At 37.7% G+C, this 17,281-nt stretch overlaps 1 protein-coding gene across 1 annotated transcript in view; it reads right to left on the reverse strand.

The window, feature by feature from the left end:
- The window catches only part of kcnk6 (potassium channel, subfamily K, member 6), a 29,098-nt gene extending 12,017 nt beyond the window's left edge, over positions 1 to 17,081 (reverse strand). The window contains exons 1-2 of the mRNA XM_061972190.1: positions 16,655 to 17,081; positions 12,496 to 12,888 (exon numbers count right to left, since the gene is read on the reverse strand). Of these exons, the coding sequence (XP_061828174.1) occupies positions 12,496 to 12,888; positions 16,655 to 16,970 (709 nt within the window). The 5' untranslated portion in view covers positions 16,971 to 17,081. The remainder of the gene's footprint in view (positions 1 to 12,495; positions 12,889 to 16,654) is intronic.
- Positions 17,082 to 17,281: the final 200 nt, after the last annotated feature.

A 17,281-nucleotide genomic window follows, 5' to 3' on the forward strand; every position in this document is an offset into this window, starting at 1 on the left:
GCGAGGAGACCCCGAGAGTAACAAGCTGTAGAAAATAAATTAGAAAGGACAAATTAAAAAAACAAAACTTGAGACTTCCCGCGGGCCGGATTTTGGACACTGGCGGGCCGTATTGTCTTTATTTTTTTAGTTTTAATGCCATGATTTTAATAGTCAGGCCCGCGTGTGCGCAGATTTCCCTGCATGCAGCCCCTGAGCGCAAATGAGTTGGACACCCCTGATGTACAGTATTACAGTATAAGTAACAGCTGCAGCCAAAAAAAAGGGCAGCATAAAATAGACATTATAAACAAAGAGAGGTAGCTAACATAGAAGCGGTTGGACAAATAAAAAAAAAACTTGAGACTTCCCACGGGCCGGATTTTGGACGCTGGCGGGCCGCATTCGGCTCACGGGCTGTAGTTTGGGGACCCCTGATCTACATCAACAATATGATTTGTCTGAGTGCCTAGACAGGACAGACTTAAAAAATAAATAAAAATGAGTGGTTTTAATTTTTTTTATCGATTAAGAATTGTTACAAATTAGAATCGCGATTTATCTGAAAATCGTTTTTTTTGGACTCCCCTAACAGAGACCCAGATATCCCACCCACGCATGTTTTAGCCCTCCCTCATCTTTAATGGTGATTAGTCTATGAGCGCGGGGCGGAAAGTAACGCAGGAACAAAATAAGAGCATCCAAATGAAAAAAAGTGGTGCAGGGAAAGAAATAGAAGCAGACAAATGGAGATGTTTGACAGCAGCTAATTCAACGTGTCGCTCACAGCAGCAGCTGCTTTCTGCATTGATCTGACCACAGCGCATGAGGAGGTAGGAGGGGAAATAATAAATGTAGATGAAAACTCAACTGCATACTAATAGAGGTGATACTATGGTCAGCAGGTCTGCCTTCTTCCAGCATGGCGTGGATGTGGTTCAAACATTCATAAATTATTTATTTATTTATTTATTAGCCTTTATTTAACCAGGTAAAATCCCATTGAGATCAAAGATCTCTTTTCCAAGGGAGACCTGGCCAAGAGGGCAGCAGCAAGGTTACATTAAAAACAGTAAACAAATACATAAAACATCACATTTACAACATTAAAACTTGCTCACATGACACATGTGCATACAGACAAGGTAGACTGCAATCCTTTCACAGAAGCTTTAAACTCATTCAACGTAACTAGGGTTTGAAGTTTAATGTTCGATTGTAGGTTATTCCAAGCCTTCGGTGCTGAAAACCTAAATGCTTTCTTGCCCAGTTCAGTTCTTACTTTGGGGACGACAAATTGCAGAACATTCATTGAACGAAGATTGTGACTTCCTTGTTTCTTTGTTAAAAGACAAGACGGATGAGATGGAGTGATATCATAAATGGTGTTAAACGGTCACACTTACTAAACTTGAAAGGAAATAAATAGCGAACATGGTGTGGTGAGTTATAGCTAAACAGTTACTATATTGTTTTGATTAACCATTCAAATAGTGTCGCATTGCAGACCTACACGCTTGTCGCAATGTGTTTTGAATGAGTGATTAATAAACAATCCTAAATCTTCACACAATTACTCAGTACCTTTTTTTAAGTAAGCAACCCACTTTAGTTTATTTACATCTCCAGAATGTAAAGTGATATTGTTCACTACAGCGCTCATATTAAGAGCTTTGTGATATGTACATCAATGGGTTGTGTTGCCACAATATCTGCATGTGGATTGTAGCGGACCGGCCTGGATCAGAAAGTCCAGGGCTAAATTTATGACCCTGTCCACTATTCTTCTTCTTCTTCTGTCGTGTGTCTTTAGATTTTCAGCTCTGTTGAGGCGAGCCAGGTCAACCCTGTCCACTATGGCCCTTTTCCACCAAAGGTCCAGGAACTTTTGGTTCCTGGAACCGCTAGTTCCTGGAACTAGAGGTTTCTGTAGAAGTGTTTTGTCCGCGGTGTCTAACAGTCAGAAAGTCATCCTCTTGGTAAATAATGAATTCATGAAGGTCAGGCGATCCCTTTTGGTCCATTTCAGCGGTAAATAACAATATATAAATAATAAATGTAAGTGTTTATCTGTAAATAACAACATATAAATAAATGTAAGTGTTTATCTGTAAATAACAATATATAAATAATAAATGTCTGTGTTTATCTGTAAATAATATATAAATAAATGTAATTGTGTCTGTAAATAATATATACATAAATGTAAGTGTTTATCTGTAAATAACAATATATAAATAATAAATATCAATGTTTATCTGTAAATAACAATATATAAATAAATATAAGTGTGTCTGTAAATAATATATAAATAAATGTAAGTGTTTATCTGTGAATAACAATATTTAAATAATAAATATCAATGTTTATCTGTAAATAATATATAAATAAATGTAAGTGTGTCTCTAAATAATATATAAATAAATGTAAGTGTTTATCTGTAAATAACAATATATAAATAAATATCAATGTTTATCTGTAAATAACAATATATAAATAAATGTAAGTGTTTATCTGTAAATAACAATATATAAATAATAAATATCAATGTTTATCTGTAAATAACAATATATAAATAAATGTAAGTGTGTCTGTAAATAATATATAAATAAATGTAAGTGTGTCTGTAAATAATATATAAATAAATGTAAGTGTTTATCTGTAAATAACAATATATAAATAATAAATATCAATGTTTATCTGTAAATAACAATATATAAATAAATGTAAGTGTGTCTGTAAATAATATATAAATAAATGTAAGTGTTTCTGTGAATAACAATATTTAAATAATAAATATCAATGTTTATCTGTAAATAATATATAAATAAATGTAAGTGTTTCTGTAAATAATATATAAATAAATGTAAGTGTTTATCTGTAAATAATATATAAATAATAAATATCAATGTTTATCTGTAAATAACAATATATAAATAAATATAAGTGTGTCTGTAAATAATATATAAATAAATGTGTTTATCTGTGAATAACAATATTTAAATAATGAATATCGATGTTTATCTGTAAATAATATATAAATAAATGTAAGTGTGTCTGTAAATAATATATAAATACATGTAAGTGTTTATCTGTAAATAACAATATATAAATAATAAATATAAATGTTTATCTGTAAATAATATATAAACGAATGTAAGTGTGTCTGTAAATAATATACAAATAAATGTAAGTGTTTCTGTGAATAACAATATTTAAATAATACATATCAATGTTTATCTGTAAATAATATATAAATAAATGTAAGTGTGTCTGTAAATAATATATAAATAAATGTAAGTGTTTATCTGTAAATAACAATATATAAATAATATCAGTTTATCTGTAAATAACAATATATAAATAAATGTAAGTGTGTCTGTAAATAATATACAAATAAATGTAAGTGTTTCTGTGAATAACAATATTTAAATAATACATATCAATGTTTATCTGTAAATAATATATAAATAAATGTAAGTGTGTCTGCAAATAATATATAAATAAATGTAAGTGTTTATCTGTAAATAACAATATATAAATAATAAATATCAATGTTTATCTGCAAATAACAATATATAAATAAATGTAAGTGTGTCTGTAAATAATATATAAATAAATGTAAGTGTTTATCTGTGAATAACAATATTTAAATAATAAATATCAATGTTTATCTGTAAATAATATATAAATAAATGTAAGTGTGTCTGTAAATAATACATAAATAAATGTAAGTGTTTATCTGTAAATAACAATATATAAATAATAAATATCAATGTTTATCTGTAAATAACAATATATAAACAAATGTAAGTGTGTCTGTAAATAATATATAAATAAATGTAAGTGTTTATCTGTGAATAACAATATTTAAATAATAAATATCAATGTTTATCTGTAAATAATATATAAATAAATGTAAGTGTTTATCTGTAAATAACAATATATAAATAATAAATATCAATGTTTATCTGTAAATAACAATATATAAATAAATATAAGTGTGTCTGTAAATAATATATAAATAAATGTAAGTGTTTATCTGTGAATAACAATATTTAAATAATAAATATTAATGTTTATCTGTAAATAATATATAAATAAATGTAAGTGTGTCTGTAAATAATATATAAATAAATGTAAGTGTTTATCTGTAAATAACAATATATAAATAAATGTAAGTGTGTCTGTAAATAATATACAAATAAATGTAAGTGTTTCTGTGAATAACAATATTTAAATAATACATATCAATGTTTATCTGTAAATAATATATAAATAAATGTAAGTGTGTCTGTAAATAATATATAAATAAATGTAAGTGTTTCTGTAAATAACAATATATAAATAATAAATATCAATGTTTATCTGTAAATAACAATATATAAATAAATGTAAGTGTGTCTGTAAATAATATATAAATAAATGTAAGTGTTTCTGTGAATAACAATATTTAAATAATAAATATCAATGTTTATCTGTAAATAACAATATATAAATAAATGTATGTGTCTGTAAATAATATATAAATAAATGCAAGTGTTTATCTGTGAATAACAATATTTAAATAATAAATAATGTTTATCTGTAAATAATATATAAATAAATGTAAGTGTGTCTGTAAATAATATATAAATAAATGTAAGTGTTTATCTGTAAATAACAATATATAAATAAATATCAATGTTTATCTGTAAATAACAATATATAAATAAATGTAAGTGTTTATCTGTAAATAACAATATATAAATAATAAATATCAATGTTTATCTGTAAATAACAATATATAAATAAATGTAAGTGTGTCTGTAAATAATATATAAATAAATGTAAGTGTTTATCTGTGAATAACAATATTTAAATAATACATGTTGGTGTTTATCTCACGCCGACAACAGAAACATACTTTTACAACATGTAATAAAGTAATTGCGTATTTACCCGTCTACTGCCTCTTTTATTTAACATCCAACAAAGTCAGAGTAGTAAGTAGCTGAGGTCGCCACTTCGAGTCCGGCTTCATACTTCTCCGTAAATATGTTTAAAAGAGGCTGTCCACTTCTCGTAGCTACGCGTAACAAAATGAAGTTTGTAAAAATAATAAACAACAATAAACTGATCAGCGTTCTTCAGCACAAAGATGCCCCACAGAAGTTTTCCTGCAAATCAAAAGTTATTTTCGTTCTTCTTTCTCTCCGTGGTCAACTTTGTTATAATACAATAACACAAGAAATAAGAAATAAACAAGTGGTTCTCATCTGTTTGACAAATACGTTTTAGGAACGCCCCCAACGGTGTTCGACCAATCAGCGTTCGACAGCACAGCCCGCCCCCAAAAAGGTTCAGTGGGGCTTGAAAAAGTCCCACTTAGCTAGGGAGAAACTCCAAAAAGGTTCCTGAAGAACTAAATCTACCCAGGTAGTGGAACCACAGGGGGAGCTTTATTTACCTGGGGAAGTTCCGGCCATGGAAAGGGGCCTATCTATCGTCAGTCAAGTGAACTGTACATACACACTGGTTATGTTGAAGAAACAAAAGTGTTCTCCGCTCAGATCTGCTTTATAGAATGACCACAGAGGTTTTCTTTGCCAATCATAATGGAACTTCCATCCATCCATCCATCTTCTTCCGCTTATCCGAGGTCGGGTCGCGGGGCAGCAGCCTAAGCAGGGAAGCCCAGACTTCCCTCTCCCCAGCCACTTCGTCCAGCTCTTCCTGTGGGACCCCGAGGCGTTCCCAGGCCAGCCGGGAGACATAGTCTTCCCAACGTGTCCTGGGTCTTCCCCGCGGCCTCCTACCGGTCGGACGTGCCCTAAACACCTCCCTAGGGAGGCGTTCGGGTGGCATCCTGACCAGATGCCCGAACCACCTCATCTGGCTCCTCTCGATGTGGAGGAGCAGCGGCTTTACTTTGAGCTCCCCCCGGATGGCAGAGCTTCTCACCCTATCTCTAAGGGAGAGACCCGCCACCCGGCGAAGGAAACTCATTTCGGCCGCTTGTACCCGTGATCTTGTCCTTTCGGTCATAACCCAAAGCTCATGACCATAGGTGAGGATGGGAACGTAGATCGACCGGTAAATTGAGAGCTTTGCCTTCCGGCTCAGCTCCTTCTTCACCACAACGGATCGATACAGCGTCCGCATTACTGAAGACGCCGCACCGATCCGCCTGTCGATCTAACGATCCACTCTTCCCTCACTCGTGAACAAGACTCCGAGGTACTTGAACTCCTCCAATTGGGGCAAGATCTCCTCCCCAACCCGGAGATGGCACTCCACCCTTTTCCGGGCGAGAACCATGGACTCGGACTTGGAGGTGCTGATTCTCATCCCAGTCGCTTCACACTCGGCTGCGAACCGATCCAGTGAGAGCTGAAGATCCTGGACAGATGAAGCCATCAGGACCACATCATCTGCAAAAAGCACAGACCTAATCCTGCAGCCACCAAACAAGATCCCCTCAACGCCTTGACTGCGCCTAGAAATTCTGTCCATAAAAGTTATGAACAGAATGGGTGACAAAGGGCAGCCTTGGCGGAGTCCAACCCTCACTGGAAACGTGTCCGACTTACTACCGGCAATGCGGACCAAGCTCTGGCACTGATCATACAGGGAGCGGACTGCCACAATCAGACAGTCCGATACCCCGTACTCTCTGAGCACTCCCCACAGGACTTCCCGAGGGACACGGTCGAATGCCTTCTCCAAGTCCACAAAACACATGTAGACTGGTTGGGCAAACTCCCATGCACCCTCAAGGACCCTGCCGAGAGTATAGAGCTGGTCCACAGTTCCACGACCAGGACGAAAACCACACTGTTCCTCCTGAATCCGAGGTTGGACTATCCGGCGTAGCCTCCTCTCCAGTACACCTGAATAGACCTTACCGGGAAGGCTGAGGAGTGTGATCCCACGATAGTTATGGAACTTATGTGGCCTAATGGAACTTATGTGGCCTAAATGTAACAGCAGGCCAAAGTATTGCTAGTATTTTCTTGATGACATTCTTCTTCCAATGTGTCTATGTTGATATGAAGGAGTTGTATTTAACTTGACTTAGTGCTCTTGTAATACTATTGGCAGGAGAGCGATAGAATGTGGAGAGAAGGGACAGTGGATGGAGGAATGGAAAGAGAACAGTGTGAAGAAGTTGCAGAATTTTGACCTCAGTGTTTTGTCAAATCATGCTTACGGCCCCGTTCTGAAGAGACGGTTTGAAGATGGTCTGTAAAACATCATCTATGCAACATTTTGACCAAAGAACCACCATTACATGTTATGTAGACCACAAAGAAGTCTTTTAAAGGAAGTGTTTTGAATGTAGGGAAAAAGAATAATCATAATACGAGCGCCCCGCTGAGTGAGGACAAGTGCGTGCAGTTGACTGTTTGCCGAATACACAATCTAAGTTCATAGGTCAAGCGATGTTTTCCCGACGCGGTCGTGATATTTTTGACGGCTGCGTGCGAAGCAGCTGGATATGTGAGGAAGCAGGAAGTGACCATGTGACTCAGTCGGACAGCCATGAAGAAGTCAAGTGAGACATTTAATTTTACACAAGTTATAAAGCAGTGGTCCCCAACCACCGGTCCGTGGATAGATTGGTACCGGGCCGCACAAGAAATTAAAAATAGAATAAAATAAAAAATATTTATTTTTTATTAAATCAACATAAAAAACCTCTGGATTGGCAGACCGGGCTGGTGGTTCCTCTCTTTAAGAAGGGGAACCGGAGGGTGTGTTCTAACTATCGTGGGATCACACTCCTCAGCCTTCCCGGTAAGGTCTATTCAGGTGTACTGGAGAGGAGGCTACGCCGGATAGTCGAACCTCGGATGCAGGAGGAACAGTGTGGTTTTGGTCCTGGTCGTGGAACTGTGGACCAGCTCTATACTCTCGGCAGGGTCCTTGAGGGTGCATGGGAGTTTGCCCAACCAGTCTACATGTGCTTTGTGGACTTGGAGAAGGCATTGGACCGTGTCCCTCGGGAAGTCCTGTGGGGAGTGCTCAGAGAGTATGGGGTATCGGACTGTCTGATTGTGGCGGTCCGCTCCCTGTATGATCAGTGTCAGAGCTTGGTTTGCATTGCCGGCAGTAAGTCGGACACGTTTCCAGTGAGGGTTGGACTCCGCCAAGGCTGCCCTTTGTCACCCATTCTGTTCATAACTTTTATGGACAGAATTTCTAGGCGCAGTCAAGGCGTTGAGGGGATCTGGTTTGGTGGCTGCAGGATTAGGTCTCTGCTTTTTAAACATGATGTGGTCCTGATGGCTTCATCTGGCCAGGATCTTCAGCTCTCGCTGGATCGGTTCGCAGCCGAGTGTGAAGCGACTGGGATGAGAATCAGCACCTCCAAGTCCGAGTCCATGGTTCTCGCCCGGAAAAGGGTGGAGTGCCATCTCCGGGTTGGGGAGGAGACCCTGCCCCAAGTGGAGGAGTTCAAGTACCTCGGAGTCTTGTTCACGAGTGAGGGAAGAGTGGATGGTGAGATCGACAGGCGCATCGGTGTGGCATCTTCAGTAATGCGGACGCTGTATTGATCCGTTGTGGTGAAGAAGGAGCTGAGCCGGAAGGCAAAGCTCTCAATTTACCGGTCGATCTACGTTCCCATCCTCACCTATGGTCATGAGCTTTGGGTTATGACCGAAAGGACAAGATCACGGGTACAAGCGGCCGAAATGAGTTTCCTCCGCCGGGTGGCAGGGCTCTCCCTTAGAGATAGGGTGAGAAGCTCTGTCATCCGGGAGGAGCTCAAAGTAAAGCCGCTGCTCCTCCACATCGAGAGGAGCCAGATGAGGTGGTTCGGGCATCTGGTCAGGATGCCACCCGATCGCCTCCCTCGGGAGGTGTTTAGGGCACGTCCGACCGGTAGGAGGGCACGGGGAAGACCCAGGACACGTTGGGAAGACTATGTCTCCCGGCTGGCCTGGGAACGCCTCGGGATCCCCCGGGAGGAGCTGGACGAAGTGGCTGGGGAGAGGGAAGTCTGGGCTTCCCTGCTTAGGCTGCTGCCCCCGCGACCCGACCTCGGATAAGCGGAAGAAGATGGATGGATGGATGGATGAACATAAAAAACCCAAGATACACTTACAATTAGTGCACCAACCCAAAAAACCTCCCTCCCCCATTTACACTCATTCACACAAAAGGGTTGTTTCTTTCTGTTATTAATATTGTGGTTCCTACATTATATATCAATATATATCAATACAGTCTGCAAGGGATACAGTCCGTAAGCACGCATGATTGTATTTTTTTATGCCAAAAAAAAAAAAAAAAAACATTCCCCCCACGCCCCGGTCCGTGGGACAAATTTTCAAGCGTTGACCGGTCCGCAGTTACAAAAAGGTTGAGGACCACTGTTATAAAGCACATTTCAAAGCAAAATTTTAACATCAATGACTTAAAAAGTGCTACTTTTTAAAAGAGTTTGGCTGAAAATAAACATTGTTAAACATAATGAGTGACGGCCAACAGGGTCAAACGTGCACCACCAGATCTGAAGAATATACCGTATTTTCTGGACCATAGGGCGCACCGGATTATAAGGCACAACGCCGATGAGCGGGTCTATTCAGGTCTTTTTTCATACAAAAGGCGCACCAGATTATAAAAGGCACATTAAAGGGGTCATATGATTTTTTTCTAAATTAAAAACATTTCCTTGTGGTCTACATAACATGTAATGGTGCTTCTTTGGTCAAAATGTTGCATGGATGATGTTTTACACATCATCTTCAAGTAGCTTTCTGACAGTCGCTTGAGGATGCGCCGTTTTGTGGGCGGTCTTATTTACGTGCCTCCACTTGGACAGCATCTTCTCCCCGTCGTCTTTGTTGTAGCGGTGTAGCGTGCAAGGACGGGAGTGGAAGAAGTGTCAAAAGATGGCGCTAACTGTTTTAATGACATTCAGAATTTACTTAAATCAACAACGAAGCAGTATCTTCTCATCCGTGGCTCACTAGTGCAACAACGCCAAACTCTCTAAAACTAAAGTTCCGTGGGTGAATAATGTGGTAGTTTTTAGCGCTTCCATAGCGAGATATAAGTTAGAACTAGGGATGTCCGATAATGGCTTTTTGCCGATATTCCGATATTGACCAAACCCTTAATTACCGATACCGATATCAACCGATACCGATATATACAGTCGTGGAATTAACACATTATTATGCCTAATTTGGACAACCAGGTATGGTGAAGATAAGGTCCCTTAAAAAAAAAAAAAAAAAAAAAAAAATAAGATAAATAAATTAAAAACATTTTCTTGAATAAAAAAGAAAGTAAAACAATATAAAAACAGTTACATAGGAACTAGTAATTAATGAAAATGAGTCAAATTAAATGTTAAAGGTTAGTACTATTAGTGGAGCAGCAGCACGCACAATCATGTGTGCTTACGGACTGTATCCCTTGCAGACTGTATTGATATATATTGATATATAATGTAGGAACCACAATATTAATAAGAGAAAGAAACAACCCTTTGTGAATGAGTGTGAATGAGTGTAAATGGGGGAGGGAGGTTTTTTGGGTTGGTGTACTAATTGTAAGTGTATTTTGTGTTTTTTATGTTGATTTGAATAAAAAAAAGAAAAAAAAGAAAAGAAAAAAAAAACAATACCGATAATAAAAAAAAAAGATCCCAAATAATCTCCCTTTTATTTATTAGTATTATTTTATTCTATTTTTTATTTTATTATATATTATTATTATTATTATTAATTTTTTAATTTATTTTATTATTATTATTATATATATATTTTTTTTATATATATCTGTCTGTCTCTGTATGTGTGTGTGTGTGTGTGTGTGTGTGTGTGTGAGAATGTGTCTGTCTTTGTCATCTTACTTGTTACATAATTGTGCCATTTGTCCCTCGTTAGTGGGACCTGAGTGGGGTGGGAGGGTGGGTGGGTGGGTGGTTTGGGTTTTAAGGGAAAGGGTGTGAATCATTTACTGACTTTAAAATTGTACTGTTTTGACTTGCACTTTTTTCTGTCTATTTGAAAATGCCAATAAAAAAAGTTGGGAAAAAAAACAAACAAACAAAAAAAAAAAACGATACCGATAATTTCCGATATTACATTCTAAAGCATTTATCTCTAGTTAGAACTTTACACTACTTTATATTAGAAATGGCAACAACAGAGGGTGAATGCTACAAAACAAGAAAATAGTGAAAAAAAAGAAGCTTATCGACTACAACATCGGCACGGACTACAGTGGCGGACGTGCCCAAATTTTCAGGACTTATACAGATCTCAAACACACATCAGCAGGTACCAGAAGATTAAAAAAAGTTGGTTTTGCATAATATTGTGAAACAAAAAACTAGATAATATGTATGCGAATGGGTGCCATTTTGCAGTCCTTATACACACACCATACTAATACTTGTATCTCTGATTATGGTAGTCGTAATGGGTGGACAATCCATCAAGCGGTGCGGCTTCAAAGTCATACTAAAACATTTTAACAGATTTGAGTGCCGTGTGTAATGTTCTTTATTTCAATGGAACATTTAAAGTTTTGGTGTTGTTTACTGGCGTCATATTGCAGTCTACATGTATCTCTTATGTAAATAATAAATATCAATGTTTATCTGTAAATAACAATATATAAATAAATGTAAGTGTGTCTGTAAATAATATATAAATAAATGTAAGTGTTTATCTGTGAATAACAATATTTAAATAATAAATATCAATGTTTATCTGTAAATAATATATAAATAAATGTAAGTGTGTCTGTAAATAATATATAAATAAATGTAAGTGTTTATCTGTAAATAACACAATATAAACAATAAATATCAATGTTTATCTGTAAACAACAATATATAAATAAATATAAGTGTGTCTGTAAATAATATATAAATAAATGTAAGTGTTTATCTGTGAATAACAATATTTAAATAATAAATATCGATGTTTATCTGTAAATAATATATAAATAAATGTAAGTGTGTCTGTAAATAATATATAAATAAATGTAAGTGTTTATCTGTGAATAACAATATTTAAATAATAAATATCAATGTTTATCTGTAAATAATATATAAATAAATGTAAGTGTGTCTGTAAATAATATATAAATAAATGTAAGTGTTTATCTGTAAATAACAATATATAAATAAATATCAATGTTTATCTGTAAATAACAATATATAAATAAATGTATGTATGTATGTGTGACTACCATCTTCTGGTCACACTTATTACACAATGTACCAAATAAAATGTCTTCGAGGTCGGTAAGCACAACCGGAATTATTCCATACATTAAGCGCACCGGGTTATAAAGCGCACTGTCGATTTTTGAGAAAATTAAAGGATTTTAAGTGCGCCTTATAGTCCGAAAAATAAGGTATGTCTAAAGATTTTTATTTTTCCAATTGCAGCATTTTGTTTCATGGGGTTTTCCTTGTGGATGATTTCTGGCGTTTGAAGCAATGATTACAAACATCGATTGCCTTAACAGGATGCGAGAAAGGATGGACGTAGCGTCACTCACCCATGACAGTGCCTTGGTAGAACTGCCTCAAGTTCTGCTCGGGCTGCGTCCCGGGAACAAAGTCGCCCAGGCCGATGGTGCACAGTGAGATGAAACAGTAGTAGAAGCCGTCCAGGAAGGACCAGGTCCCTTCCACCGCGCTGAAGATGGCCGCCGGCGCCGCAAAGAAGCACAGCACCACCAGGACCAGCAGCAGCAGGAAGTGGACGGCGGCGGCGGGCCGAGGCTCCAGGCCCGAACGCTGCAGCAGGCCGAGGGGGGCGAGGACCAGCGGGTACATCAGCCTCTGCACGCAGGCCGTCAGCACCAGCATGGTGAACGGCACGCCGATCAAAGCGTAGACGATGGAGAAGGCCTTGCCCGCGTTGGACAGCGGGACAGTGTGACCGTAACCTGGAAACACCAGGACAGAAGAAATCCATGAAAAACATCAACTCTTCCTCGCTTTAATCTTCGTTGCAAGCATGACGTTTGGACACAGCTGTCGGCACAATAAACCATTTGTCCCTTTTTACGCTATTGTGGACATTTGACATTTGGCGTAACCTGATGACTGCGAGGCGAAGAATTACACATGACCTCCTCCTCCTCCTCCAGGCTGGCGTCGCCTTGTCATGTTCTCAAGATGAACATTCTCCTTTTTTAATTCAAATATGCTTTAAGTTTACATACAACCTAGTACAGAGGTCGGCAACCCGCGGCTCTAGAGCCGCGTGCGGATCTTTAGCACCGCCCTAGTGGCTCTCTGGCGCTTTTTCAATAATGTATGAAAAATGGAAAAAGATGAGGGGAAAAAAATCTATTTTTTGTTTTAATATGGTTTCTGTAGGAGGACAAACATGACACAAACCTCCCTAATTGTTATAAAGCACACTGTTTATATTAAACATGCTTCACTGATTCGTGTATTTGGCGAGCGCCGTTTTGTAAGTATGGTGGAGCAGCAGACGGCGTCCACAAGGTACATCCGTACATGACATGACAATCAACACCAAAATAGGAGCACAAGACAAGAAGTAAAACACTACACACAGGAGAACACCAACAATGATGTGACAGGTGGTGACAGTACACCTACTTTGAGACAAGAGCTATAGTGAGACATGCTTGGTTATAGTTTGAATTCATATCCAACAATTGCCAGAACAACTTTTTACTGTCAATATCGGCTGCTAGTGATGGGTCCGGCAACACCGATGCATCGGCGCATGCGTCGAGCTCATAGAGCAAAACCCTGTGTCGGTGCGCGTACCGCTTTTAGAAAGTCACGTGACCGATCATGAGCTGTTTTGGTCACGTGACCGATACGCCAACTGTGTCGCCTCCTCTGTGCCCTGTGAGCGTGTCTTTTCTACAGCCGGAGAAATGATAACTAAGAGAAATCGTCTAAAATGTAATACGTCGGAAAAACTTTTTTTTTTTTTTTTTAATAAAAATGTGTAAAAAAAATAAAATTAAAACAATTCCCAGTCCACAATCATCCACAACACGTTCTCTTAGATTTCCATGTTATGATACATATTCACATTATTTATTGACTGTATCTAAAAAAGATAAAAATATATTTTTATTTAAATGAAGATATGAAATAATCCTAAATGAAATACAATGACTTGGTTTATATTATTGTATATACTAGGGCAGGGGTCACCAACGCGGTGCCCGCGGTCACCAGGTAGCCCGTAAGGACCAGATGAGTCGCCCGCTGGCCTGTTCTAAAAATAGCTCAAAGAGCAGCACGTACCAGTGAGCTGCCTCTATTTTTTAAATTGTATTTATTTACTAGCAAGCTGGTCTCGCTTTGCTCCACATTTTTAATTCTAAAAGAGACAAAACTCAAATAGAATTTGAAAATCCAAGAAAATATTTTAAAGACTTGGTCTTCACTTGGAATAAGCGGTAGAAAATGGATGGATGGATGGGTCTTCACTTGTTTAAATAAATTCATTTATTTTTTTACTTTGCTTCATATTACTTTTAGAAATACAATTTTAGAGAAAAAATACAACCTTAAAAATGATTTTAGGATTTTTAAACAAATATACCTTTTTACCTTTTAAATTTCTTTCCTGACAATTTAAATCAATGTTCAAGTAAATGTATTTTTTTTTTTATTGTAAAGAATAATAAATATTTTAGCTTCTGGTTTTTCGACGAAGAATATTTGTGAAATATTTCTTCAAACTTACTATGATTAAAATTCAAAAATATTATTCTGGCAAATCTAGAAAATCTGTAGAATCAAAAGTATTTTGAATTTATTTGAAAATTTTTGTTCTGGAAAATCTAGAAGAAATACTGATTTGTCTTTGTTAGAAATATAGCTTGGTCCAATTTGTTAAATATTCTAACAAAGTGCAGATTGGATTTTAACCAATTTAAAACATGTCATCAAAATTCTAAAATGTATCTTAATCATGAAAAATGACTAATGATGTTCCATAAATTGTTTTTTTTAATTTTTTCAAAAAGATTCAAATTAACTAGTTTTTCTCTTCTTTTTGTCGGTTGAATTTTGAAATTTAAAGAGTCGAAATATAAGATAAACTATGTTTCAAAATTTTATTTTAATTTTTTTCGTGTTTCCCCCTCTTTTAAACCGTTCAATTAAGTGGTTTTTTTCATCGTTTATTCTCTACAAAAAACCTTCCGTAAAAGGAAAAAAAATGTACGACGGAATGACAGACAGAAATACCCATTTTTTTATATGTATATAAATTTATTTATTTAGCTATTCTTGTTTAAATCACACTTACGTGTAACTTACAAATGACAATATATTTATTTATTTAAGTGTGTATCAAACTGGTAGCCCTTCGCATTAATCAGTACCCAAGAAGTAGCTTTTGGTTTCAAAAAGGTTGGTGACCCCCAGGGCCGGCCCGTGGCATAGGCCGTATAGGCAAATGCTAAGGGCGCCGTCCATCAGGGGGCGCCACGCCAGTGCCACAAATGTTGGAGAGAAAAAAAAAAAAAAAAGTTGGTACTATTATTTCTAAATACAAAAAATAATCCCACGTTAATTAAAATGCAAAGTAAAGCCTATTTAATAGAAATATTATTTGTTACAACATTACGCCCCCCCCACCTCCCCCCGCACGGTGCGCCCCCTCCCTTCCCGTATCATGACTCTTTTTGGACGTCACCACATCAAAATATCAACACGAGATGCCAAAACTGTCAGGTGCCCAGGGAAGAAAAAAGAGAAAAGAAGAGGAGGAGAAACGAGAAAAGACAGAGGTAGCAGGTAGGTAACGTTAGCCTACATGAAATTATTTGTCTGTTACAGAATGTGATAGTAACCTGGCTTTTTAGCATTAAGCTAATGTTACATGATTCGGCAATTGCTAATCAATAAATAGCTAGTTCTGTTTTAACGTCGGGTTAATATTGTGGAGGGGGCTAAATTGTTATGGAAAATAATAATGTAACGTTAGGTAATTACAGTACTCCCACCTTACATTCCTCAGGGACATTTGTATTAGATCTTTTAAGCAGGTGTTTTTTGTTTACATTGTTATTGCCTTCTGGTTAGCTAATGTTTGCCCTGCAGGTAATAGTCACTTTTCCACCCCTTTATATATTAGGTATAGTTGTAAGTAAAAAAAAAAAGGTCAAAGACAAAGCTATTCGGGTTCTTGTGAGTATATACACTTCACTGCCGATGTGGGGGGGCGCCACCTAAAATCTTGCCTAGGGCACCAGATTGGTTAGTGCCGGGCCTGGGTGACAGTACACCTACTTTGAGACAAGAGCTATAGTGATGCATGCTTGGTTATGGTTTGAATTCATATCCAACAATTGCCAGAACAACTTTTTACTGTCAATATCGGCTGCTGAGTTTCATTTTTTAATGTTTTCTGCTGATAGTGTGCCTCCGCATTTTTTTTATGGAAAAAAAATGTGCCTTGGCTCAGAAAAGGTTGAAAAACACTTCTTTAAAGAGCCATCTCTACTTAAAAGCCAACGTTTGTTTGCTCTACTAAAACATCGGTTTCAAAGTGTTTGTTTGTGGAGACATTTTCTGTTGTTTTTTCCCTCCTCAAATGACATAAAACGTGTGTAAAAACAAAAACAAAACTCCACGTGATAAGAGGACAAAGCAGGCATGTTTTCCATTAGAACCTTCTAGAACATTTCTTCATGTCGTCGGACTCACCTACGGTGGTGACCAGCGTGTTGGCGAAGAACATGGCCGATGTCAAGTCCCAGTTGGACGGGGCGGAGGCGTTCTTGTGCGCCGTGACGCCGTGCCTGTTGGCGGCCAGCACCTGGCCCACGAAGAGGTCCAGGGCGGCGGGCGAGACGCAGCTGTGGTTGAGGAAGCGCCGTTTGAGGGCATCCACGTCGCGGCGAAGCTCCTCCTCCACGGGCCGCTCGATGCTGGAGAAGACCAGCGCGCCGAACAGGAGGTAGACCACGTACAGGAGGACGAAGCCGGTGAGCAGCAGCCAAGACCTGTCGGCGGGACGCATGTCTGCTGCCGCTGCGAAGGAGCCGCCGACTGAACCTCTTCCTCCGCCTCCCGCTGGACGAACCCTCCATGGAACTTTGAGGGGCCGAACCCGGAAAACTTGACGCCCATCTCAGCCCCCATCGTCCTCCACCCACCACCGGCCAGTGATACTGCACTTCTGAGTGTCGATCCGATAGCATGTACACGCGGCATCGGTACTGCCGATACCAATACTTGTTGTTTGTCGAGGTCGTTATTAGGGACAGAGGACCCTATTGTATTTCTAGCGTATTATTATCATATCGCTGTAATTTGACCCCCTTAACATGC

Source organism: Nerophis lumbriciformis, linkage group LG17, assembly GCF_033978685.3.
Source record: "Nerophis lumbriciformis linkage group LG17, RoL_Nlum_v2.1, whole genome shotgun sequence".
In the NCBI taxonomy this organism is placed as follows: domain Eukaryota; kingdom Metazoa; phylum Chordata; class Actinopteri; order Syngnathiformes; family Syngnathidae; genus Nerophis; species Nerophis lumbriciformis.